Source organism: Lissotriton helveticus, chromosome 3_2, assembly GCF_964261635.1.
Source record: "Lissotriton helveticus chromosome 3_2, aLisHel1.1, whole genome shotgun sequence".
NCBI classification, from domain to species: Eukaryota; Metazoa; Chordata; class Amphibia; order Caudata; family Salamandridae; genus Lissotriton; species Lissotriton helveticus.
The window spans coordinates 269342908-269369922 of NC_136062.1; the positions used below are offsets into that span (position 1 = coordinate 269342908).

Below are 27015 nucleotides of genomic sequence, written 5' to 3' on the forward strand. Positions count from 1 at the left end.
TAAATGAACGAGTAAAGGATGAATCAACTCTCCTAAGGAGGGTAGGGTTTACTTTCCTCATATACTCGGTGAGAGTAGAGGTATGGTTCAAGTGGGAGGTATTTTAATTTTCTGGCTACTCCCTTGTAATACACACCTTGATTTTACTGCTGGCAGTAGTTGGGCGACCTTTCTTCTCTGCCTGAAGATTTTCTGAAAAGAGGGCCTTTATGAATGGTCTGGAAAAATCAAACAGATTGTACTGATTTTAGCTTGTTTTAACAGTAATTATGATTTTATTGAATACATTACTACAATTCCATCAGCTGTTTGGAGGCATAAAAAATTTGCCATATATTTAAAATATAATCTAAAGGTGTTTCAAAAACTGCCCAAATCACCAAGCCCAAACCACCTTACATAACATAATTTGAACTTCAAAAAGACTGTCTTGCACACATACATTGAATGCCCTTAGATCTTGCACACAAGGCATTATGTAAATAGGTTGAAGTCAGCAGCATATGTGAATACCATACACATGCTAGCATACATACAAAAATGGTAATATATATATGTATGATTAGGAACGAAATAGAAGTAAATATGCACAAATGTATAAGCAAAAATTCATAAGTAGCGTTGAGCTTAGCACAGCTGCATCGATAAACAAAGAATTTTGACTGACGGATTCCATTTCATGTGCGTAATTAATTCAACATAACTCTGAATGTTCAACATTTGGTCAAGTGAATTAGTTGCTTACTTAGCAAATTGGAGACCTAAGATCATATCCCAAACTTGGCACTCAACCTATTTCACCTGATTCTGTAAATATATATATATATATATATATATATATATATATATATATATATATATATATATATATATATATATATATATATATATATATATATATATATATATATGTATGTATGTATATATATATATATATATATATATATATATATATATATATATATATATTTATGTAATTTTCAGTGCTTAATTTGTGCTTGCGTTTCCCTGTGCTCGTCACCTGAACTTATTTCTTAGCATCGGCAAAAAATGCTCAGGAGCTGTGGTGCTTAACAATGCGATTTATCATCAAAAGTAATAATATCAGAGGGTTCACACCAATCACATGCCCGAAAATAAAATTTAAAATCACTTACTTTCCGGCTGGCCGCCTCCCCTCCGTCCTCTTCCGTTCCTGACTCCCGGCAGCTCACAGGCTCCCAGACTCCCCATAGCCGATCACAACTACACTGGCAATGGTATTACCAGCATGACAGCTGCGTTGTGATGGGTCTGAGCAGCCTGGTTTGCCGCTCAGACAGAACCTGGGAGCCTGGGAAATGCTAAGTGCGCATAACAGTTTGGCCATCCTAAGACAGCTGGCGAAACAGTCATGCGCATCTATGGTGCCTACCACTCCTACACCCTGCTGACGACAGCCCAGCCTCGCTCTAAACTGGCTGAGTACAGAAAAATAAAATGATAATAACATTGTATTATTATCATTTTATTTTTCCTTTTTGCACTGATCAGAGAGCACTGGGGCAACGCTCCCTTGCCTTAACGGAGAAGCCGCTGCTGTATTTACTTGCACCATCTCAGAAACATTCAAGAGGTAGACTTTATCAATTCACCAAGAAAGGCTGTGCCCCCAAACTCCTCATCTGTCATTCTAACAGAAATTGTTAACAATTTGTACGATGCTCACAAGCCAGGTCATGGTCAGCTGTGGATACGAATAATTCACATTTAAGCAGACTGAAAACAAAGGATATTGGGTGCATGCTGAAGTTTTTGGAATAAATAATTAGTCTTCACTGCCAGATTATAATATTGTTCCTAGGGCCACTTACAGTTCACTGCTCTGCATCAGCTCAATCAAGTCCATGAAAAGGACATCTCGATTTCTCTCGCAGAATCCATCCATGTCGTAAGACACCTAATAAAATTAGAAACAAAAATTGAGCAAGCACTGGATATTTCAGCACATCAATCATTCTAATTTCTCAGTGGTTTAACTCACACACATTTGTTGTTAATAAATTACTCACAACTGAAATGGAAGTTCTAAAGGAAAAAACAGTTTAAGGAAAATGGCAGTCTCTGTAGCTGCAAGGAATGGCTGGAAGGCGTACTAATCAATCTTTTGCTGAGCACAGTAAATTTGGTATATTTAGCCCCGATAATGATTCTGGTGGGTGATCCTGATATAAACGGTTTGGTGGGCTGGCATAATTTGAAGACATTTCAAGTAATATATTGAGACTAATTAGATATCTTGACTCTAGGGGAGACCAGTACTAGATGGTTGATGTTTAAAGATGATCCTGCTGTTTTGTTAGTTAGTGAGTCTGATCTCACAGTGTTAAATATAGCAACAGTAGGTAGTTTTGTCAGAATTTCTTGTTAATCGCTGTTGTTACATTAGGTTTGTGCTTAGGATATGTGACTGTGATTACTATATTACTGTAATTGATGTACCAACATGATGTACTTATTTTACATCATATACACACTTTTATGTCCTCAACTGTACACCTGCAATGTAACTTTATGATACACCGACAGAAGAATGTCATATATAAAGACCACCTGTATCTCTCTAACCTAGCCGCAACTTCAACTGCCACTTAATTTGTAACCACTGAGTATTTCCTTCATCTTCTTTTGTAGTTCTTTCTTTCTTTCCATTTCGTTATAATTGACATTATCATTGCTATTATTATTATTGTTATTATCATTTATTCTTTTCCCTGAAAATCCAATAAAAATGATTTGAAAACAAAATAATATGGCACCAGTGTGGCTCTTTATATAAATTAATTACGTTCCATGCCCCACACCTCGAATGCTCATAATATAGATTGTAGGATTTTATTTATGATCGAGACAGCTTTTTACCTTCTAGCAAATCTGTCACCATAAGTAAACCCTCACATCTATGAAACTTTATACAATCATTTTAAAATAAGACATAATGGATAAAACCAAACTATACAATATCAAACCACCATGAGCAGCTTCACTGGGACCAGATGGGCTTAAATTGTCATATTTTGACATAATATCCAGCAAAATGGTTCTTGAAAAATGGGTGCACTCATTTAGCAGAACACTTCTACCCATAAACATTTTGACAGTGTTCAAGCATACACAACAAATGGCTCTACACCTTTTTTCAAAATAGTACAATATCATACAGAACCTCAACAATTCAAAAATACAATGTACAACATTCAATCTAAATCCAATGCAAAAGAACCACGCCTCCTCAAGTCAGATCAAGTTAAACTAAATTACTAACACAATACAACTCATTCCCTACCAAAGTGAAACTAACCAAACCTACCACTGCGCACACTAGCCAGTAATAACACAGTCTTCTCAGCCTATTTTAAACTAAGTGTCAGGATTTCTGTCCTACAGCGATAAGAGAAGGGCATACAGAAACATTTTCCCAAACTGAGACCTGTGGGCACCTTCCATTAGAAGTCAAATTATCACTGTCACGCCTCTATCAACAACAGAATCACTTTATGCAGGATGCAAAGGGTCTGAATGCTATGAAAGACTAGTATTTGGGAAAGATTTGACTACTGACTACGGTGTGCATGGAGCTTCAAGAATCCACTTCTAGGTCAATAGTGGTAGAACACAGGCTCGATTGCACTGCGCACATAGCTTTGCAAGACAACAAATCATAGGTGTATTATCTCTCATTAATGCTTTGATCCAATCCCACCTTTTTTGTTCTATCTCTTCTCTTTCTGGGTTAGGTTCATTCTCAGAGGACTTCTCTTCAGCTATTTGTCCTTGTGTTTGGATGTTGATTGTTTTACCATCTGTTTGCTGCTGTTTGAAGAGTCTCCTGCCCTTCTGCATCCGAGAATCTGAGATGCGACTGATCTCTTTACCACTTCCTATGCCCTGAAATTGGGTAAGCACTTACCTCTGCAGGTGAACTCCGCACCTCCAGGATAGGCCACTCTGGTGTTCTTCCATTCCCTTCTCTGTTTCTACTTCTTTCTCGTGTGGGTATTCAAATCCTTGACAACTTCAGAAACACTCACGAATGACAAGGATTCGCAGGGGATCTACGTTTTTGGTCGAAGTCTGACACTAACGTTTTCAATCTTGAATAACAATCTAAAAATACTCTACTACTCTAAAATGGCCTGTAGCAACCAACGCAAAAACCAACTTAATATAAATGAAAACAAAAACAAATTAAATCAACCCAAATTGAACTCAATAGAATCTAAAGGAAGTCTAGTAGATCAAATTCGTCCCAACCTACCTTAGCCACTAACATAGACAACCCCTGCTATAAACTAACCCACGTTAGGCATCTCATCCCAATTCAACCAGCACATTGCAACATATCACAATACAAAGTAACCAAACTAGCCCAATCTTACCCAAATGTACCAATAATGACCTCACATTCTATCCACATCAAAACAACAGTCTCAAAGATAGATAAAGGAAATACATCACAAATCAAACTCATTTCAACACAAACCAAACTCAAAACCAAACCTAATGATCAGATGAGTCTGCGCAAGAGGAAGGGACTTCTTAAAAACCACCTCAATGAGCGACTAAACACTATTAAACAACTGAGGCAGAGTGTCTATGCTAAGAACAATACTGTGCAGAATTAATGCTTATCCAGGTCAACAAGTTCTTATCCCAGTCTCATATTAAATGGCACTGTATTAAATACAGATGACAGATTCCCAATTATAATCTAACCACACACTAATGCGCTGCCTACAGTACCTTTCCAGCATAATGGTGAACGATGAATCCTTGGTTCCAGCTGTTAAAGTGGTCATGTGTTCCAATCGCCATTTGGAGCTTCTGAAGAAGGGTCTGATCAGCACCTTCGCCGACTGCGTGCATCGTGGCACAGACGTCATCCAGAATGCTCATAATGCCTGGGGGATTCTGGAAAGAAGACGAAATGGACAGTAAGAGCCTTTTCTTTGGAAATGGATAGCTTCACTCAAATATTTCGCTCTACGTCAGTCAACACATTTTTGATGATTAGAATAGTTATGCGTACGTTTCTTGAAGTTAAACCCTAAGCTACTTACCACAAGCAGTACAACCAATGTTCATATCTTTACTACGGTGCATTGTCAATGAAAGGAAACCTAGGTCATTTTTTAACACTACTCCCCCATAAGACAACAATTATTCGCAGCATCTGTTGGTCATTCACTCTCTTGTCACACGCGAAAAGCCTGTACTGATACCTTTCACTTGAGGTTATGCATCTCTTTCCTGATCTTGGTTAATAAAATGTATGTGTACAGATCAGCCAAAGGTAAACAGGAACTACAAATCCTCATGGCAGCACCACAAACTCAGGAGAACCAGTGGCTTATCAAGGCCCGCGTGCATGCATGAATATGGAACCTCATGTCTGTGGCTTGGACAGTAAAAGGCAGATATAATTTGGGTGCAATGGGGACCTCACACTCTGGGGCGGGCATTACTGAAACTCTACCCCGAAGGACAGCCAGGTAGCCATACACAAGCACAAAAAATTCATGTGCAAACTTTACAAAACACAGGACGCCCATCTGGAGAGGTGCACCCACAGGAGATGAATATGTTGATATGCATTTCTCCATACAAGGAACCCCAGGGGAAACGTCACACCTTTCCATCAATGCCTCCCTGAGCCGACGGCCTTAGCATCGGATACAGTTTAACATTATTTTGGCACATTGCCCCACGACAGGACAGAAGGTCACAACAGACTATAGACATTTTTTGGAGTAAATGACATTCAACTTAACCCTCAACATAAATAACTCTCACCCTCATTCTAAGCCTCACCCACGTTTCAAATCTAGCCGTATCCTTCACACTAATCCTGACCCTCACCCTAACGGTAACTTTCCTCTAACCCTTCACCGAACCCTCACCTGACCCTCGCCCTAATTCTGTTTTTTTCTGTTTACCTTTTTCTGTGGCTGGCTTCCCATTCACTGCTTGTTTTCACTGTAATTACTTTTCAGATGATTAAGTAGAAGCATCATGGGACTGAAATCAATGACTGGAAGTAGACTTTGAGACAGGTGGGCAAGCCAGGAAATTCATCAAAAGGGCCGAGCCAGAGCCAAGCCAGGGGTGCAGCTTGGCTCTAAGAACCAGACCAAGGGCCACGCCCACGTGACATCATCATGTGACTCATTCTCCTCTCCTTCTCCTTGAATTTCGCTATCTGTCTCGACTTTCTCTTTCTCACTGTTTCTGTCTCTCGCTCTGTTTGGCCGCTGTCTCTCTTTCTCTTACTCGTCCTCCTAACTCTATTTCCTCCCTCTCTTTGCTCCTCTTTTTCCCTTCTTCATCTCCCCCTCTATCTCTCCCCTCTCTCACCTTCCTTTGTTCTTGCTCTCTTATGCTACACTGCTTCTCTGTTAACTTGTCTTTCTCCACCCCTTGTTTCTTCTTTTGTCTTTCCAGCTCTCATCTCCTCTCTCCTTCCTGCAGTTATAAACCCTTTGCTCACAATGATCGGACACATTCGTTCACTGTGTTTAGCCAGTTTGTTGTCACTATTCCTGCTTTACCATTCCCCCCAGGTCCCTCCCTTCTATGTACCTGCTGCTCACTGCGAGTTGCGATGAGTTGCAGCAGCCACACCTACCCGCCACTTCCACGGCTGCTTCCCACCTGTGCAATGAACCCGCTGGGATTGGAGTCTATGGCAGATGCAGTGACGTAACACAAATGATGGACCCACTCCTGCAGATTGTAGAAAGGGACCCCTGGGTCTCTCATAACTCACATATATTCATTGGTCTTGGGTCCCCCTGAAGGCTTGGGGCCGCCTGCGCTGCAGGGGCTCCTGGGCCCAGTGGTACGTCCAAACACACGTCACTCGTCCCCCCTGCTCTGTGCTCAGTAGTTCGGTGTGAAAGCCTCGAGCCTTGGTACTCTGCTCAGCAGAGGTGCTGAGTCCTTCTTTCAGCCCTCTCATGCATCCCTCTCATGCACTGTCGCATCATTCAGCAAGCCACTATGGGTCCACCAAAGGGGGGGCTTGGCCAATGCCTCTGGCTGTTTGCATTGGGATTGTGGAAATGCAAAGCGGCGAAAGCCAGTCTCACCTCTGAGGCACCCAGGGAGCCTTTCAGAATGATGTGATCGTGCATGAGAGGGATACAGGGTAGATAGACCCTAGGACCTCTGGCAAAATCAGACCTGGAAATGTTCCGTAAGCCTTCGCTAGGCTTGCCCACCTCTAGTCACTGATAGTATTTACCAGCGAAGCAAAGCAGACGGCTGAGGGACAGAGTCCAAAGAGAAAATTGACCATTAAAAAAAAGGACATGTAAAATATGGCTCTTTATATGTTGCAAGCACCTGGACTGGGGAACTGCTGTGCCTCTTTTAATCAGGTGAACCACATCCATCTTTACTTCTTAATTCTTTTTGTGGTAATTGTCTACTTAACTCTTTCTTCCTTTATTTATATTGCCGGGGTTTCCTTATTCGTTTGTTGGTTGACTGGTGTGTTTGTCATCTCGAAGTGCCATGAAGACCTCATTGTCCGATGGCCAGGTGCTTTACAAGTGCTGGATCGGGGAACCCCTATATTCTAACACCTCAAAAGACATCTCAATAACATGTCATGGGTGGATGGGTCCGGGAACTTGTGAAGCATGAAACAATGTGTCCCAAGACGAGGCACCATGCAACATATCAAAAATACAGTAAATTAAGTAAGGACTGACTCAATAAGTGGGTTCTAGGGCAGAATTAGAACATTTTCAAAGATTTATTATAAAAATTCCGAAGAGTACAATTGTGTAGTACAGATGCATAAGTCATTGCCATAAATGCTCAGCTCCAAATGAGCAGCAAATCAGTAAGAAATCAGACAGCATCCCTAGCTTCGTAGAAGTCTCAAAGTTCTGGCTCACCCCCAACAACGAGGACTTATATAAGAAATCTTCTCATAGGCTAACATTGAAAGTGCAGAGAATTACAATTTCAGCAAATCAGAGCACGGTTTTATTAAAAATCATATTGTCTTGCCATCTAAGCACTATCCCACTACATAAATATTGACCCAACCTTTCTATGCTAATGTCATCCGAAGATGGCAGGACAAATTAGTAACAAAGCAGCAGTGAATTATTGTGAATGAATACAGAACAGTGAGAAAGCGTAAGAGAACTTGAGAAATTGCAAGATTACTGAGCCCATGTCGTGAAGTATTCTTCGAGAACAAAGTCAATAGAAATAAAAAAGAAATAAACAAGCATGACATTGCTTGACGGTTTGTAGCAGAATTAATAAACAGTGAGCGGGCAGGGTGAGACATCCATTTTAAACAAGATGGCGTTGAAGCCTAACTGAGGCCTAGTAAGCATAAGCAAGTAAAGGGTACCTTATCATGTCATTGCAAAATTTTTTAAAAAACAGAATAGCTTCAGATAAGTGTGCACATGTAAATACAAGTGTAAGTCCATATTCTGCAAGTTCTTATTGATGCACAATTTTATAAATGCACAAAAACTCCCACACAAGTAAAGCACAGAAATAGAAACAGAGAAGGGGTTAATGTACCCAGGTGGGCCTAATGATGGGTTTCCTGTTGCGAATATTGGCCTCGCGCAGGAGATTTGCACATTGTTTGTAGTCTCAAAGCTCTTGCAAACCGGTTCTGCTGGGTTCTGCTTACGGTGGTGTTACTTGGCAGTGCTACTATGCCATGGTTACAGGGGGTGGCGTAGCTGCCACTCTGAGGACCGTATGTGCCAGTCCCAGGGAGATTCCAGAAGAAGCAGCCTGTTAATGAATGGAGGGCAGGCCTCAGGGATCATTTTCTGCTTCCCTTTTAACATCGAGCATTATTTGAGTTTGACATATTAAACAGAAAACATCAAAATAAAAGTGTTTCAGATTTTATGCAGTTGTAATATTAAAACAAATACTTAAAGTCCTTTCGATAAGAAGTGAAAAATCTGTATAACAAACATCAATGTGTTGTAATTAGAATTATATTTTATTTCATTGACAATCAATCAATACGTATAACCATACATACACCAAACCAGGACAATATACACCTCCCTCCTTGTACAATACAAAATAATATAACCTTTGTCGTATACTTGACACCAGCACCAAGGAATACAACAACCCTAGGCATATACCACAAACCACACTGACAAAGTACAGTTCCTGCTTGTGTAAACATATACACAAAAGTGTTGCTCTCAAATAAAGGATGTCATTCAACCCAGGGTCTAAGAATTCTGCAACCCCTACTGGTCCACAACTCATACACAACAGGACATTACAAACCTTTAAACAACACAAGGTACTGCCCAGCCATACAAATACTCAGGGCATCTTACAACCCGGCAAAGCAAACAACCCGTTCACAGCAGGGCACCCATCACACAGCCTTACACTGTTGTTTGCCTCACAGCACTGCTGATCTTCCAATCTGCAATAACAATCACGTTGGAACCAGTTTAGACAATTACATTCAATGTTTTCCTTAACCCTTACCAAGAACTGGTACATTTTCAGCCGACAGGAAGCCCGGCAGTTTAGGGCCCAGCAGGTGGGTGGAAACATGGGATGATCCGAGGTTTTTTGCAAAAAGGAATATTTGTGGATACTTAAACATGAGAGCGTGATGAAACCTATTGACGTGAGCCCATGGCACTTGAGGTTACTTGTTTTTAAACAGATCATCCCACAGTGTGCACAATAAGTCAGATATACATAGTAACTTGTAAAGTGGCGGCTAAAACTGTCCATCCTCAGAGTTCCTTTGATGCAAAATCACATTTTTCTATTTTTAGAAAACTGACTCTAGGCTCAAGAACACTCCAGTATCAACCTATTGCACAGAAAACACACAGGATGCTAGAAGGCCCGAATGGGGGGGGGAGGGGAAATGTTAACACCGTTTTCATGGCTTTGACGGCATGTGCATAGAATTCACTCCTTCGTGTACAGACTCCCTGATCCGCTCTCAGATGGATGAGTCCTGAAGCTTAGTATAGTGGCGGCCAATGAAGGGCGGATGGCGAAAGAAGACCAGAGAGGGGAGGCAAACGTTTGAATCTGCCAGTATTAGTTTTCCTTAAAATATATATTTCCAAAAATGGACAACTGAGCATTTTAATGCAACATAATTCCAAATTAATTGCCATTTCTTTTTCAAAAAGGCTGAAGGCAATGCAAGAGACCTTGTGTGCAAAACCAATCAGATTGCTTTTGAATTTTCAAATAATGGCAACTGCAGAGCAGTGCTCCCTTTATCCAGGCCTCAAACATAGTCCTCAGTATATAATTTGGAATATGTGTTTATTCCTAGCCTTGGTCCAATAAAATGTATACACCTAAACAGGATCCATATTCCTCAAAGAACACGAACAGACCGATAAGTGGATAGAATATAAACGCACAAAAAGGGCATTCATTTTTGAGTAATGGTCACAATTGAAAATGAAATTCACATTTTGCCAATTCCATCAGTTTGCAGCAAGTTTTGAGCCAGCGCCGCACTTAGCTTAATAGAAAAGCATTTTTGGTAATACATGAGCTCGCTTTAACATGACTTATTTTCCAATCACAAAAGCATATGTGCACGTTTAATACAATGATGATCGGGCCATTATTAGAATCACAGGCTTTCAGTAGTTGCTATGCAAGGGGGAGAAACAGCACAGCAACATGGAAACAATGAAGCATTAATTAATATCAAACCTATTTAGGCCTTAGCACGCATCCTGCCGTCCCGACACAAGGGGGTGGGGGACAGGTCAAGACTCTCCTCACTGCGACAGAGAGATCACTACCTACCTAAACTTTATCTCTCTGCTCTGAAAGGAGCCAATGAAATGTCATCTCTCTTCATGGAAGATATGTTTGCTGAGCAGGAGCTATCTTTAAAGTGCCTGATTGGCAAAACAAACCTTCCAAAGCACCTGGATAGCCTGTTGTTTGATTAACCACACTTTATAATCCTGATTGATTGATTGAAAGCAGGCTTTTTTTCAGAGCAAAAAAGAAATGCCATATTGCAGTGCTTAATTTGAGCAGGTGGTTTCTGGTGCTCCGCAACAGCACTTAATTGTCAACAGCAGCACTTATGACAGCCAGCCACATGGTGGCGCTGTTTGTGGAATTTGAAGATGAGAACAACAGTTCTACATTAAAAATGACTAAGACATGCAGCCTGAGCCGTTATTTTAGCCTTTGAGGTCTGAAATAGTCTGAATTGTCACACCTGAAGGAGGGTGATGGTTAATAGGTGTGTTGTTACTGGCACTGGCTGCAATGGATGGTGTAGGCTGCAGTGGACTCCTGATGGGAGCCCTGGTACCTCTCCTTTTTTTTTTAACAAATTAAGCACTGCCCTGCTGCACATAGGAGATATGTTTCTGCACGTGGGGGCTATTTAAAATGTTCTTGCATGGCCGACAAAGCAGGGAAAATTAGTGATGATATTCCTGCCTCCAATATTGCGGGACTACAGTCGCTGGAATTCTGCTGTCCTGTGGGGGACGGACTGCCGGGTCAAGGGTTACCGCTAGCAGAGTCAGCGGGGTCCACCAAGGGTAGCCCAGTGGTTTCCCTGGCTCAAAATAGAACAGGGGTGTTGTGAGATTGTTGAGGCGGGAGAACCACTGGTTTACAGCATTCCTGGACTCTGTCACACCTTAAATACGGCCCTATATCTTACTGCATGTGTAATACAATCTTACACAGATCTGGCAGAAACCAATGATGGATGCACAGGAAGTCACCACACAGAGGAGGGGCCACAGCATTATCCTAACGAGTGACTTTAGAGCTATACTGAGGGAGAGATAAAACCAGCAGGGAATGAGAAGCCTATCCCACAATATTGCTTGAAGTCAGCATATTACGATGATCCCTCGCCCGTGTTATGAACTCCAGTCCCTTCTCTTGAATACTGCCATGTATAGGTAATCTGAACTTGTGTTACCGCTGTGTAAATCACTGGTGACACTCAACTAGTACATTTTAGTCCATTCTAGAGTTTTCACTACCAAAAGGATAAAGATGAATTTAAAACAAGCCGATGAATCCTACCAAGATGACGTAACTAATGAGTTCCTTGAGGATACGACTCCTGTGTCTTTGAGGAAGAAGACTCTAACCTGTTGGCTGGCGCCTGCACTGCAGTAAACCAGGCATCTTTTGATGCAATGTAGCAAGTTTCAGTGCAAGGCATGAAAGAGGTGCAAGAGACGAAAGCATGTGTGATCTCCTCCTGCAACCGACTTCTGGAATGCATCACCACTAGAAATAAGGAAACTATCAACAATCATGTAGTTTGGGAATGTGCTAAAGGCCTCAATGCTTGCCTGGCTGCTCTGTGCTTTCCTGTACATTTCACTGTTTTTTGTTGCTAATTTTTTGGCACAATAAAATAAAATAACAAAATAAATACAATAATCGCAGAAATCTTTGTTCAATAACTTGACTCTGTACTATATGAAAGTTCCTAACCTAAGACATAAAAGAGCACAGTGTTAAGCTTCCAGAAGGTTAGGTGAGTGTATTCCAGTGGAGTTGTGTCTCGAGAACAAGGGTGATGAAATATGACTCGTCAATGGAAGCTTAGGAGTAACACAAGGATCTCCTACATTAAAAGGGGATTAAATGAGGGAATACAGTATAGAAAGTAAATTAATTAAACAAAACACATAGTTCCAATTTTTGTTTTAAGAATTTTATTAACAAAGAAAGAAGCAGAGATGTATACTTTACATGGGTTAAGATGCAGCATTAACCATGCTTTCTGACCGCTGACCGCGTGACCCGCAGGGGAACATGGGCGGGACAGCGCTTTAGTCCCACCCGGCAAAAACTCCAGCCGACACTGGTTGGTGGGGCGCCCCGCCCCGCGTTCACCATTTACAGGCCAGGGGAGGGCCTACAGGTGGGAGGGGCGAACCCGCGATATCTAGCACGGTGGCCCAGGCTCGGTCTCTCTTCATACCAGTCTCCCGCGGCTCAAGCGCTGTTCCCACCCTGAACCCTGACCCAGCAGCTTGAGCGGCGGCGCGAAGTAATGGAATATTGTAATGTTCTTTTTTGTGTTGCAGGCGGAGTTACAGGACGATCTGGAAGCAGACGGGTACAGTAAGGGTACCTCTGCGGCAGAAGGGTACAGTAAGGGTACCTCTGCCTGGCACAGTAAGGGTGCCTGAGCCAAGGACCAGGAGCCGAAGGAGGTTCCGGGAAACCGCGACGTCGCCCCGTTAGTCCTTCGGGCGGTCGGGGGGCATGAACCGACCGGGGTGTGCCACACCGCTCCGCCCCGACAGGGGGGGCGGGAGTATAACGAAGTTGGTAATGTGCTGCACCGTCAGAGCATCGATGGCTCCTTAGGCATGCAGGACAGCGAGGGGCTGCCTGCTTTGGATCGCCCGTAAGATGACCCACCTTAAACGTCATACGTGTGTTGTATGAAAATAAACCTGCAGCAGTTCTTTCCCATAAATATGTCTCCTGAGTTTAATTGGGGAGGAATTGTGTATATGTATGTCAGGCGGACGGGAGTGAATGGCGGTGTGGGCACTATTAGTTGTGCACTAGGTGCAAAGTGAACACATTGTGCTCCTGAAAAAGTGTTTAGATTGAGCAAGTGAAACATGAAAAAATGTAAATCATCGTTTTTTCGGAGGAATGTTTGAAAAGAATATTATGCATGTACATTTATTTTATGATACAAGTAGTGACAAATCATGGCATATTGAGCAATCACAATTAGGCTGATACAAGTGGATGGCGTTTCAACCTTCATGATTTGAGGTCATCATCAGGACAAGAGACCTTGCATCTAGTACACAACCAAAAATTCATGGTTGATGCTGCTTCTTGAACCGTGTAAAGTCTAAATCTATTCTTCTTTCTTTTCAAATATTCCTCCAAAAAAAGCTGATTTACATTTTTTCATGTGTTTTACTGGCGCCGTTAAACACTTTTTAACGAGCACAATGCACTCACGTTGCACCTAGTACATAACTAAAAAAGCAAGGTTGATGTTGCTTCTTAACCCATGTAAACTATAAATCTATGCTTCTTTCTTTGTTAATATAAATACGTTGAGACACAAATTGAGACTATGTGCTTTGTGTAATAATTTACTTTTTAAATTGCATTTCCTCATTGACTCCCATTGTTGTATGACACTCTACCTGCCAAGCTCTCAACCGGGTTTACAGGATTTTCCTGTGTTGTTTCATTAAAAGGGGAGCCAATGCAAGAGCTGCTCCTCAGCAGGATCCATGGGATCAACATCAGTAGCAGTGCTCATGCGGTCACTGGACAGGCACAGGCTCATGATCACAGTGTAAGAGCAGGCAAGGACGAAGAGGAACTAGAGATTTTGGGACAATGTGGGACTGGTGATCCTTATCAATCGGTCACTGCTTTGTGTCTAAACACGTTTGCCTACAGAGAACTGGCCTCACCTTTCATATTGTTTTGCTACTCTAGATGTTAGCATACTGTTTGTTTGTACATGAAATGAAATAAAACTTCATTTACTGACATTCACCAAAAAGAAATTAACACATCAGTCAGAAGAGTTACTTACAACTTTGTTCTCGATGAGGTCACACACAATTTTGTTATTGAAGTACTCGATTGGCGTCCACCTGATCCCTTCTTGCACATACTCTTCCTGTTCAACAGAAACAGGGGTGTCATCATTACTCATATAAAAAACATGAATGATACAGCAAGTACAAGGAAATCAAGAGTCCACTTTAAAGTATGAGTTTAAAAGGTCCATTCTCCATTGCTATAGGTGCATCAGACAGCTTTTATTGAGGGATTTCCCTCCTGATTCAAGGCACTAAGAAAGCTGATAAATTGGGAGACTCACATAGTTTCATGTAGTAATGAGAACTTTCTTGTATTTAAGGCTATCTTTATCTAATTCGATGGAACCCACAAATTATTGACTTCATAAGGATGAAAGGTTGTTTTATGTGAGGGACAAACCATTGCAATCAGTGATTTTCCATATTTAATCATGGATGTCTATTACTTTACCTTGCTTTTGACTGCAGATTTAATAAAAGGCTTTAGTCCTGCTGGGATCCCGAGCTGTGACTTGCAGATCACATGTATATATACGCTGGGGTCACTCCACTCCCTGATCCTAGCTGGTTGTGGATACATGGACAGGATACACTTTTTTGCTCTCTGCAAAGATAGCTGGAGAAATCCTGTTGGTGCAGCATGAGGTATGGTGTCAGGCTAGAGCTGTTGAGGGGAACACATGGGCACCACCCTAACAAATGGTTGGCGGAGGTTCTCAGCGGTAAAACTGCTCCGAGCTTGAGATCTCTCTCTCTCAAATGGTTTAAGATGAGAAGAGGGCTGGAGCCATCAGCTGCTAGTTTCTAAAGTTGCCTTAGCATCTTCTTCCCTGACCTACAACCTACCTATAAACTGGTAGTACCCCTGCTGCTAGAGATGGAAGATGATAGTATGGATCTGGACTGGGGCACGGAGACAAGGTTGGAACAGGCTGGACCAGGGAAGGTAGAAAATACCGATTTGGGTGAGCCTGATTTTACTTTGACCAGCAATTCCATAAAATGTTTTTTAATATTAGTAGGGAAAATGGCTAATGTAGACAGGTTCCTATCTTAATGTGTCAATAAAAAGGGTACTGAGTGAGACAGAAGTTCAGAGAAGACGAAATGCGTAGGGTGACTCCATCAGGGTGTGACAGGGAGGGACAGAGCAAGAAAGAATGCAGGAGGACTAGTTAGAGTTATTAGTCATTCTGAAGTATCATTGATGGGTAATTTTTGTCTAGAGAGTAGCTGTTGTTTTAGGGAGTTTTTGATGGATGTGAAGTCGCTCAGAGACCTGATTTCTATAGGAAGGTTGTTTCAGAGGTTTCCACCAGTCACTTTCAGGGGTTTTCCTCCACCTCTTGTTAGTCTCTGTTTTATGATGATCAGCTTCTGCTCTGATGAGCACCATGGATGTTTGTTGGAATTTGAAGAGGTCTGATAGGTAACTGGGAGGTTTTGCATAGATGGCTTTCCGCAAAAGACAGAGGACCTTGAGTGCATTTTGTGTTCAAAGGTTAGCTAAGCAAGCTGCAACATGAAGAGAAGACATGGTCATTTTTCGTCAGTCCAAAGTGGATTCTTTAGGCTCTGTTTTGGGCATGTTGTACTTTTGCAAATGTCTTTTTTTAATTTATGCATATTGGAAAGCTATGGTATAGTCTTGGTAAGATAACTTCTTGAACCAGTAGTTTTCCGTGTTGGATGGCAAGAGAGGGCTCGTTTTAGATACAGAATATAACACGTAGTGTGTTGATTTGAAGTTCACTTGAATTTGAGTGCTGAAAGTTAGCTGTACATGAAACAGGAGACCAAGGCTGTGTATCATGCCTACTGGGTGGGACAGGATGATCAAGTGAGGGACACCAGGGATATTTGGAAGAGGTGACTTCTCATTATTTAGTATTAATATTTCTATCTTACCATTGTTTAGGTTGAGGCCAGTGAGGTTCATCCTGGGGTTGACAGAGGGAAGGCAAAGGCCTATGGAGGGCACTTCGATGTTATAGATGTTGCTTACCAGAAGTAGTGTATCATCAGCATGTGCCTGCCATGTAAAGTATGTCCAATGGATCAGGTGGGCTAGAGGGCATATGTATTCATTGAAAAGGAGGGATGAGAGTGTTGATGCTTAGGGGAAACCACATACCATGGCAGTAAACTCTGAGATGTGTGGAATAAGTTTGGTTTTGATTTTGTAATAAAGATTAAAATAATTTCCTTGCTTTTCCAGTAAGGTTAAACCGGATTTTCAGGCAGTTTTGGACTATGTTGTAATCAAGAGTGTCAAACAAAGCTGAAAAATCAAATAGGTTGACAGCCACAGGGTGGTTTTAGTCTCTAAAGGTTAGTGGTCTTTCTCTGATGTCCATAACTGTGGTTTCTGGAATTCTTAGTTGGGGGACTCCACATTGTGCGTCGGAGAGCAAAATTTTGGATTCTATGTAGTTCTGTAATTGGTGGGCCATCTCTACTTCAATGGTCTTTGCCAGGAAAGAGGGAGTCGAGATGGAACGATAGTTATTTGGAGTGGAAGCATCTAGATTTGTTTTTTTAAGCAGGGGTAAAACAATGGCATGTTTTTAAGTGTCGAGGTTGACCTCTTTGTAGGGATGCGTTAGTGATACAGGGGATATCTCGAATCTTTGGCAGGCCATGCATCTAGCATTGAACCAGGTGAATTACTTTTTTTAAACCCTCTTAATGATGTCTTTGGCTTAGATCTAAAGACTTGAGATTGCCATGGAAATGATTTGGATTTTCTGAGGAAAGTATGAGGTAAGTTTAATGCACATTGCTTAAGAGTTGAAGAGTTTTGGGTTGGTATTGAGGGACGATCGCTCTTAGTAGATTTTAAAAATCTGTGCATGGGAATATTCTGGTTAGGAAATGTGGTCACTGCAAAAAGATTTCCTGGCAGCGCAGATTTCTCTCCCTATTCGTTGTGATGTGATTTACAGGCTTTTTTGTCCGATTCCGTGCTGGTTTTTATCCAGAATCGTTTAAGATATCTGCTGCTTTCTTTTTTGATTTGAGAGAGCTAGTGATTTAACCAGGCTCTAGATGTGATGTTTTTCAAAGAGACTTTTTGTTTTTAGATTTTATTGGTGCTAAGTATTAGAATTTTGTTAACAGTATCTAATAGGGGTTCACACAAGCTGGGAATTTCTAACAGGAAGTTGGAACAATGTTTTTGGGGAAAGATATAGAACTGTTATGGTAACTAAGAAGTTAGATGTTGTGGTGTTTTTCGCGGACAGGTAGTCTTAGGATGAAAAAGGAGAGCCTGGAATTTTTGTGAATCTGAATTGGGAGTTGTAAAATGTAGCTAGGCATTTTCCTTTACCCTGCTGTCTGTTGCAGTGCAGCACGTGATAGCTAAGTGGTAGAACTGTATTTCGAGTAACTTTGGTGCGGTTTCAAAATTATGTTTCTGTTATAGCTATACTGTGTATATTATGCAGATCTATAAGTTCTATATAAGACTGTGTGGAGTGTGTGTTTATTGCTGAACATGCAATTATGATTGTTCATGGTTCTGGTACAAGACGGAAAGGAATGGTATAGCTTGAGGAATGGGAATAGTGGTAAATTTGGGTGAGGATAGATTGGAGAGAAGGGAAAGTGGGGGATAAAGATGGAAGGTGTATCGTAAAAGAGAAAATGAGTTGAGAGGGAGCTTGAGTTTTAGAAATGAGATTGATATTGATGGAGGGGGTACTTTGTAAGCACAAATGAGGAGAGAGAGAAAATATGAGGTTTAGAAAAGGGGATAGATATCCAGTGCAGTGTACACACTAAGGAAAAGGGGATGGATAAACATGGAAAAGGGAGGAGGAAGTGAAGAGGTAACTGGTTAGAAGGAGAAGCATGCATGAGGGTAACAGTAAGGTGGTCATAGAAAAGAGGTGATCTGAAACTGTTTTTAATGGTATAATCGGTTGCCAGTGTTTTATTGCTAGACTAGACTGGAAGGCTGGGAGCAAATCATGGATGGAGGCAAAGCACCAGGTGGCCTCCACTTACAGCACCATCTTCCTCAGTCTTGCAGACTTGTCATGGGTATTGAGGAGGTGAAGCCATGCACAACATCACTGGAGAGGACCCACAGCCCAGTGTTCTGCTGGTGAGTTTAGCTTTGAACGAGAACCGGTTTCTGAGTCTCTCGGAGGCTCAAAGTCCTACTTGTGCATTTAGCCTCAGAAGTGGAAAGCACTCTGAGTTTCCACAGTGATGCAGGTCGAAGCTGCACATCTAAGACAAGAGGGCGTCCCCGTCTGGAAGAAGAAGAAAGGGGGGCTTTGAGGAGAGGAGTCAAGAATCTAGCAAATGTGAGCAATCAAGGGTAAGAAATAACAAGTAGGAGTCAGGATAAAGAGTGGATTCAGGACGCATTCAGGTGATGCAACTTTTTGGTCCCTTACCTATTAGTAGTGGGGTGGGTCTGTGAACACAAAAGGCATCCCTGAGTATAATAATCCTATCCCTGCTGAGGCCCAGACTACCCTTGTAAGAATGATTCTCGGGTTTGCTTGCCAGATGTTGAAGCAAAGCAAAATCACATTGCTGGCCTAGAGGCAGGTAGCTTGATTGCGTCCAAAAATAGGCGTGCTCGCTAGATGTCACAAGGTTACATTGAGGTTAAGCTGAGGGACTTTGAAGGTGGGCCTTGGTGGCGAGTCTTGGAGATTCCTTGATGACAGCACCTTTTTGCTGGAGATTTAGTATCTTAGTGGTCAGAATGAAGTTGCTTTTGAATATGTTGTGGTTCTCTAGGCTGTAGAAAGAGATCTGTCTGAGAAGGAGCTTATTAGGAGAGGTTAATCAATGCCTCTTAGAATTATAGTTTTATTTCAAATCAGTATATGTTATTTCAATTTGGTGTATCACAGAATGAGAAGCTTCTCTGTGGCAGTGTGTAGTTAGGATTTTTGCAGTGAGATTCCCGGATAACTGGATCTCACTTGCGGACAGTCCTCCCTCCAGGGGAGCAGAGATGATTGCATCCGCTAACTTGGCAGGCTTCGGCCACACTCCACAGGAAGGCACGTGTGCTTTATGTTCTTCCATGAAGTGATGAAGGGAGTAGGAGACTCTGAAATACAGGAGTGGATCAATCCTGTGTCCTGGGGAATCAGAGGACAATGCATGTTTTTTGTCACTTTCTTTTTGTACTTGCAGGACTTCTAGCCCTACAAACTCCATATCGAGGAAATGCCTCTGAAGGTTTTGTCTGTAAGGTATTTATTAGTGCATGTATCACAAAGTAAGATTTGAATTTGATGTTGGCCGAGAGTTGAAGCCAGTGCAGTGTGTTGTAATGTATTTCTTAAAGGATATCTTGGACCATGGCATGCTGGACCCTTTTGTGGAGCTAGAGACCAAAAGTTTTTGGAGGCCCCTCTTTAGTTTCCAATCCAATAAATATGACGCTGAGAAAAGAGAAACACAGCATCTGGTACCACATAGTGGTAATTACTGCATTAGCTGCATCACATAGGAACAGGTCAGGGCAGCTTTCTATTATGTAGATGTAACATGATTGTGAGGCCTTAAAGATTCAGGGGCAAGCAGCCCCAGATGCGCTCGCTTTGTGTCCCACCTGGCTGTTTATGGCAGAATGGCACATTCTTTTTACAGTGTCCACATATGAGCAACTGGACACTGTAAGTGATGCAAACAGCATGTAAACGTATCTAGAGTGGGAGACATCAGGAGCTCATTACACAGTCCCTTTTCAGTGTCTACAATAAACTCATGCTATGTTATGTCATATCTATTTAGTAAAGCGCAATGAATCACACCTGATGGTGTTTCTTGGCGCTCGGCTCCCCATGAAACCCACCTAGTAAGTTAAAAAAGCCAGGTTTTCAAAAGGATTTTTAAATTGACAAAAATCTGAACAGCCGCAAAGGTATCTTTGAAGCTGATTCCATGTCATTGGAGCAGTGTAGCAAAAGGCTCTGCCCCCATATCTTGAGGCTTGGACACAGGGAATAGACAGCAGTGCCTTGTCGCGAGAGGGACAGTAGTAGCGTAGTTTGTCTCTACGATACGAAGGAGACCTGCCAAATAAGGCTTTATGGGCAAGACAACAGATCTTGAAGACAATGACTGGAATCCTGTGAAGGGAGGGAGGGTTGGGGATGAAGGAGAGCCTGCCGGGAGATTCCAGGCTATCCGGGCCATACTAAACAATAAAAAGAGATTGGCCACCTGCGGTGAAACCTGTGAGGATGCATGATGTACCAACAGATACAGGGACCAAATCCACCATGTCATGAGAATAGAGGAGACATGGAACAGAGCAGACATATGAAAAGAAGAAAAAGCAGGCAAGGTGGAAGACCAGGAGGTAGACAGGGACAAGCAGAAGCAAGGAATATCCCTTGAGGGCTGTGAAAAATTAATACCTTAGCCAAGTTGTTTAACCACTCGATTATACCTCTGCTAAAAAAAACCAACCTGGACATTGCCGATCCTAACAACTACCCATTGCTAGACTACCGTTACCGGCGAAACTTATTGAAAGAACTATGAATACTCAGCTTAGCGCTTTCCTAGGAGCCACACATGGCCTCGATATATCGCAACATGGGTTTAGAGAAGGTGACAGCACCGAATCTGCCTTGATCAAATCGACGGAGGAGATTAGATAAGTGATGGATGCAGGGGGCAGAGCGGCCCTGGTCCTATTGGATTTGTCCGCGGCCTTCAACACGGTCCAACATAGAATTTTGGAGGACTGCGGGATACAAGGGAAAGCCCTTAGCATCCTGAAAGTCTTCCTCACTAATAGGGTCCAGGTGGTGGCAATGGGGGAATTTGAATCGAAACCATTTGTGTTACCTTGTGGGGTTCCCCAGGGATCCTCCCTAAGTCCCAAAGACCTACGAGACTCCTGAGGCGGAAGCCGGGAGAGATTGAGACAAAAATCTTATTTTTTTTAAAACGATTGTGTGTGATACTCTGTATTTTTAAAACGATCACCTTCATTTGCACTTAGCAATTTCACGAACAGCGAGCTCCTCGCTGCAATGCTTGTCACTCCCACCGCCATTCTCGAGGGCGAGGCGCGACTAGAGACACGCCCACCTCAGGCGGCCACGCCCCCTTGACCACACTATAAATAGTGCGCGCAGCTGGAAAGCGCGACACAAAGACCTACGAGACTCCTGAGGCGGAAGTCGGGAGAGATTGAGACAAAAATCTTATTTTTTTAAAAACGATTGTGTGTGATACTCTGTATTTTTAAAACGATCACCTTCATTTGCACTTAGCAATTTCACGAACAGCGAGCTCCTCGCTGCAACGCTTGTCACTCCCACCGCCATTCTCGAGGGCGAGGCGCGACTAGAGACACGCCCACCTCAGGCGGCCACGCCCCCTTGACCACACTATAAATAGTGCGCGCAGCTGGAAAGCGCGACACAAAGACCTACGAGACTCCTGAGGCGGAAGCCGGGAGAGATTGAGACAAAAATCTTTTTTTTTTTAAAACGATTGTGTGTGATACTCTGTATTTTTAAAACGATCACCTTCATTTGCACTTAGCAATTTCACGAACAGCGAGCTCCTCGCTGCAACGCTTGTCACTCCCACCGCCATTCTCGAGGGCGAGGCGCGACTAGAGACACGCCCACCTCAGGCGGCCACGCCCCCTTGACCACACTATAAATAGTGCGCGCAGCTGGAAAGCGCGACACAAAGACCTACGAGACTCCTGAGGCGGAAGCCGGGAGAGATTGAGACAAAAATCTTATTTTTTTAAAAACGATTGTGTGTGATACTCTGTATTTTTAAAACGATCACCTTCATTTGCACTTAGCAATTTCACGAACAGCGAGCTCCTCGCTGCAACGCTTGTCACTCCCACAGCCATTCTCGAGGACGAGGCGCGACTAGAGACACGCCCACCTCAGGCGGCCACGCCCCCTTGACCACACTATAAATAGTGCGCGCAGCTGGAAAGCGCGACACAAAGACCTACGAGACTCCTGAGGCGGAAGCCGGGAGAGATTGAGACAAAAATCTTATTTTTTTAAAAACGATTGTGTGTGATACTCTGTATTTTTAAAACGATCACCTTCATTTGCACTTAGCAATTTCACGAACAGCGAGCTCCTCGCTGCAACGCTTGTCACTCCCACCGCCATTCTCGAGGGCGAGGCGCGACTAGAGACACGCCCACCTCAGGCGGCCACGCCCCCTTGACCACTCCTCCCCTGACTATAAACCATGTGCCTCGCCAGGAAGCGCAGCGGACGAGCGCAGCGGGCGCGACGATTGCGCGCCGAAGGCGCGCCTAAGGTAAGCCCGTCTGCGCCCGTCCGCGCCAGACCGAGCCCAGAGCCTAGACCCCTGGCTAGTTACAATGGCCCTAGGTTAATATATTCACTCGACACCCTGTACCAGCTCAGGGAATCAGTGACCACTGGATGTAAGGAAACTATCATGCCAGAAACCGACCCTTTGGGCTGCCCAAACTGCGAATACAGGTTATCCCCATCCCCCCAACCTGAACCGGCACATCTCGTAATGGCCCTGTTGAATTGTAGGTCACTCCCAAAGCACCAGACAGAAATCCACTTACTACTAGCAGAGCTTGGCTTAGACGCTCTGTTCTTAACAGAAACGTGGCTTTCCCCTAGCACAGATCCAGACATCATTCAGGCACTCCCCCCCGGATACCTTATCAAATCTCTGAATAGACCGAAGGGTATTGGTGGAGGGATTGCGATCATCTACCGGGATAATCTCTCATGCCAACTTAAAGATAGCCCCATTCTGGATAGTGAAAACATTCTGTTCTCCCTTCACCTGCCACCATCTACGACACTCTCTGGTGCCCTAATCTACCGCCCTCCGGGACAGGTAGGGGGTTTCATAGACTCACTCACAGAGGCCATCTCCTCTCGGGCTTGTGTTACCCCTAATTTTACAATTCTTGGAGACTTAAATCTCCACTTCAACGATCAAAGCAACAAACTTGCAACTGACCTAAAAGCCGATCTGGCTTCCCTCAATCTTCACCTCCTCAACAAAGAACCCACCCATACGAAAGGTCGACTACTTGACCCAATCTTTTCCAACCTCTCCTCCCTTACTGTACAAACTCCTCTTCCCCTCCCCTGGTCAGACCACTTTTTGGTTCCTTTTAAACTGCAACTTCCAGGCAAATTGCCTGATATTCCCCTTCCCCGAGCCCCTTCTCGGCCCTGGAAAAAACTGGACATAATCTTGTGGGATCAAGCACTGACGGCTACGACCCCCTTAGTAGACCCTAACCCCTCGTCAGCTGAAATCCAACTTCATAACTGGATAAAAGACTCCCTCGACTCAGTCCTACCTCTTAAAACTCTCCCATCCAGTAGGAAATCGTCCAAACTGCCTTGGTTCACAGAGGAACTTCGCGAATTAAGAAGAAAGGGAAAAAAGCTCGAACGCCGTTGGAGAAAAAACTGGAATACAAACGATAAAAGCGACTATAGAACCCATATTAGACTGTACAAAAATGCATTAAAAACTGCACAGGCCAACTTCTTTGAGGAGAAAATAGCTTCAGCCGCTAACTCCGCGAGAGAGACCTACAGAATTGTGAAACTCCTCACCAAAATACAAGACCCTCCATCCCCCCCTGACGTGGACGGTGCAAATTGCAATAAAATGGCAGAGTTCTTCTCGGCAAAAATTACCAAAATCCTGACCTCCCTTCCAACCCCTTTGACAATCCAAGTACTACCAGGCCCCTCCCCTCTCCAAGACACCCCGAGACTAACCTCTTTCTCCCAAATCTCCGTCGAAACGTTCCTCAACGTTTTACAGAAAGTCAAAAGTGGCTCCCCATCAGACCCAGCCCCAATTAGTAAATTGAAACTAGTGGCTTCCACTATTGCTCCCCTATTTACTAAACTGATCAATGCTTCCTTTGAAAATGGTATAGTCCCGGAGAATTGGAAAAAAGCCACGGTCAAGGCCCTCATAAAGAAACCACACCTGGATCCCTCAGACCCCTCCAATTTCAGACCAATCTCGTTGCTTCCAGCTATGAGTAAAATAGCCGAACGAGTAGCAAATCGGCAACTTTCGGATTTTTTAGAGTCCAACCATCTTCTTCGCATGTCCCAGACAGGCTTTAGACCAGGACAGGGGACTGACACCGCTTTGTTAGCCGTTGTCGAGGAAGCCAGAGGCATACTGGACGCAGGAGGAACAGTGGCAGTGATCCTCCTCGACCTGAGTGCCGCCTTCGACACGGTGGACCATGCAACCCTTGTCCATCGCCTTGGCCTAATGGGAGTGGCCGACTCCGCCCTGGCCTGGATATCATCCTTTCTCAAAAACAGGTCCTTCCAAGTAGCAGACGGGTACTCCGTCTCCTCTGTTCAGCCTCTCGGGTGTGGTGTGCCTCAGGGATCTTCCCTGAGTCCCACACTCTTTAACGCTTACATGGCTCCCCTTGAGGATGTTGTAAAGCCGTATGGCATTAAATCAATAATGTATGCTGATGACACCCAGTTGATCGTCTCTCTTAACCAAGCGGACAATGCCCTGCCCAACCTGAGCAGCTGTCTAGAGGGGGTGCATCAATGGATGTGCGAATCAAGGCTAAAATTAAACGGGGAAAAATCGGAAATTCTCCTTTTAGGGACCTCCAACAAAATTCCCACTTCCCTTCCTTGGCCTCCGTGCATGGGAACACCACCCATCCCCAAGTCCGAAGTCAAGAGTTTAGGGATTTGGCTTGATCAGGATCTAAGCTTCAAAACTCAGGCGAGAAAAACGGCGGGAACTTGCTTCGGCCTGATAAAGATGGCTCGGAAGATCTTACATTTACTGCCATTCCAGTCCAGGAAACTCTTGCTGCAAGGGCTCGTGAACTCCAGACTGGACTACGGAAACGTCCTGTATCTGGGAGCCCCAGCATCGGTGACCCATAGACTTCAATGCGCTCAGAACGCAGCGGCGAGAATCCTCACAGGAACTTCAATGAGGAACTCAGCTAAACCAGCTCTCAGAAGTCTGCACTGGCTGCCAGTGAAGGAGAGGGTCAACTTTAAGACCCTGTGCATCACCTACAGAATTCTGCACAATGAGGGCCCTCCCATACTCAGGACACTGGTGACTCTACAACAGTCGAGTCGCCATCTGAGGTCCAACTCTCTTTCCCTCGCCAATGTCCCCAGAATCAGGAAGGCCAGATCAGGCGGTCGCCTGTTCTCCTATAATGCTCCTAGATTGTGGAACGCCCTCCCCCTCTCCCTGAGGCAAGAACACAACTACCTCAGGTTTAGGAAACGCCTAAAAACTCTACTGTTCCCCTGAGGTCACTTCCTGACCCTTCCTTCCCTCAGTTCCGTAGTCTTTTTCAGCGCCGGGATGCCCCAGGGTAGCTGCGCGCTTAAGAAAACTTAAAATCAAATCAAATCAAATCAAACCCTTTTTAATATTTATGTCTCCTCTCTTGCCCCGGTTATTCGTTCATATGGGTTTGAACTTACATCCTACCCAGATGACACACAGATTGTCGTGTCACTGCTTCCAGGGAGAGAGGAAGGCGTGGCTAGCAAATTCCAGGAGTGTATGGCAGCAGTTGGTAGCTGGATGGCCAGGAACTGCCTAAAGTTGAACTCGGCTAAAACCGAATTATTACTGTTTGGCTCCACTAATAATTTCTGGAGTCCGAACTGGTGGCCTGAAGAGATGGGCACACCCCCCATCCCAGTCACGAAGGTCAAGAACCTAGGGGTCCTGATCGACAATAAGCTCACTTTTAGGCCCCAAGTAAATGCAATGACTTCATCCATCCACTGTTCACTGAAAATTACCCAGAAGATTCTTCCTTTTCTTCCGGAGGAGTGTAAGAAAATTGTGGTGACGGCCCTTGTCCAATCGCGCCTTGACTATCGTAATAGTCTATTCCTTGAGGCTCAACTTGGACTTCTTAACAAACTTCAGGTTCTGCAAAATGCAGCAGCTCGACTCATCACAGGCCTTCCAAAGTTTGCATCCGTCTCCCAGGAACTGTCGAAGCTACACTGGCTTCCAGTGCGGAAACGGATCTCTTTTAAAACCCTATGCATAGTCTTTAAGATGGTCCATGGACTTGGCCCGGCGTTTCTAAAACAGCATTTCTATTGGTATAGACCGGGTAGGCATCTCAGGTCAGCCAACCTGGGGCTGATTAAGACCCCACGTATTAGGAAAGCACGCTGGGGAGGTAGAAGCTTCGTCCTGGGGGCAGCAACAGCCTGGAATGCTTTACCTGTGGCTCTTAGACAGATTACTGACCTGATGACCTTCCGTAAAAGTCTGAAAACTTGGCTGTTCACGAACTAAACAGGAGGCTTTGGCCAGGGGAGCTATCATAACAGTGCCAGGACACCGTTTGGTAACAGCG

The 27015-nt window shown here is 43.7% G+C and overlaps 1 protein-coding gene across 2 annotated transcripts in view; it reads right to left on the reverse strand.

The window, feature by feature from the left end:
- The window catches only part of MYO1E (myosin IE), a 616637-nt gene that overhangs the window by 170440 nt on the left and 419182 nt on the right, over positions 1-27015 (reverse strand). For both annotated transcript variants that reach the window (XM_078685186.1, XM_078685185.1), the window contains exons 13-16: positions 14621-14707; positions 4783-4950; positions 1854-1939; positions 137-218 (exon numbers count right to left, since the gene is read on the reverse strand). In XM_078685186.1, coding sequence (XP_078541312.1) covers positions 137-218; positions 1854-1939; positions 4783-4950; positions 14621-14707 — 423 coding nt within the window. The remainder of the gene's footprint in view (positions 1-136; positions 219-1853; positions 1940-4782; positions 4951-14620; positions 14708-27015) is intronic.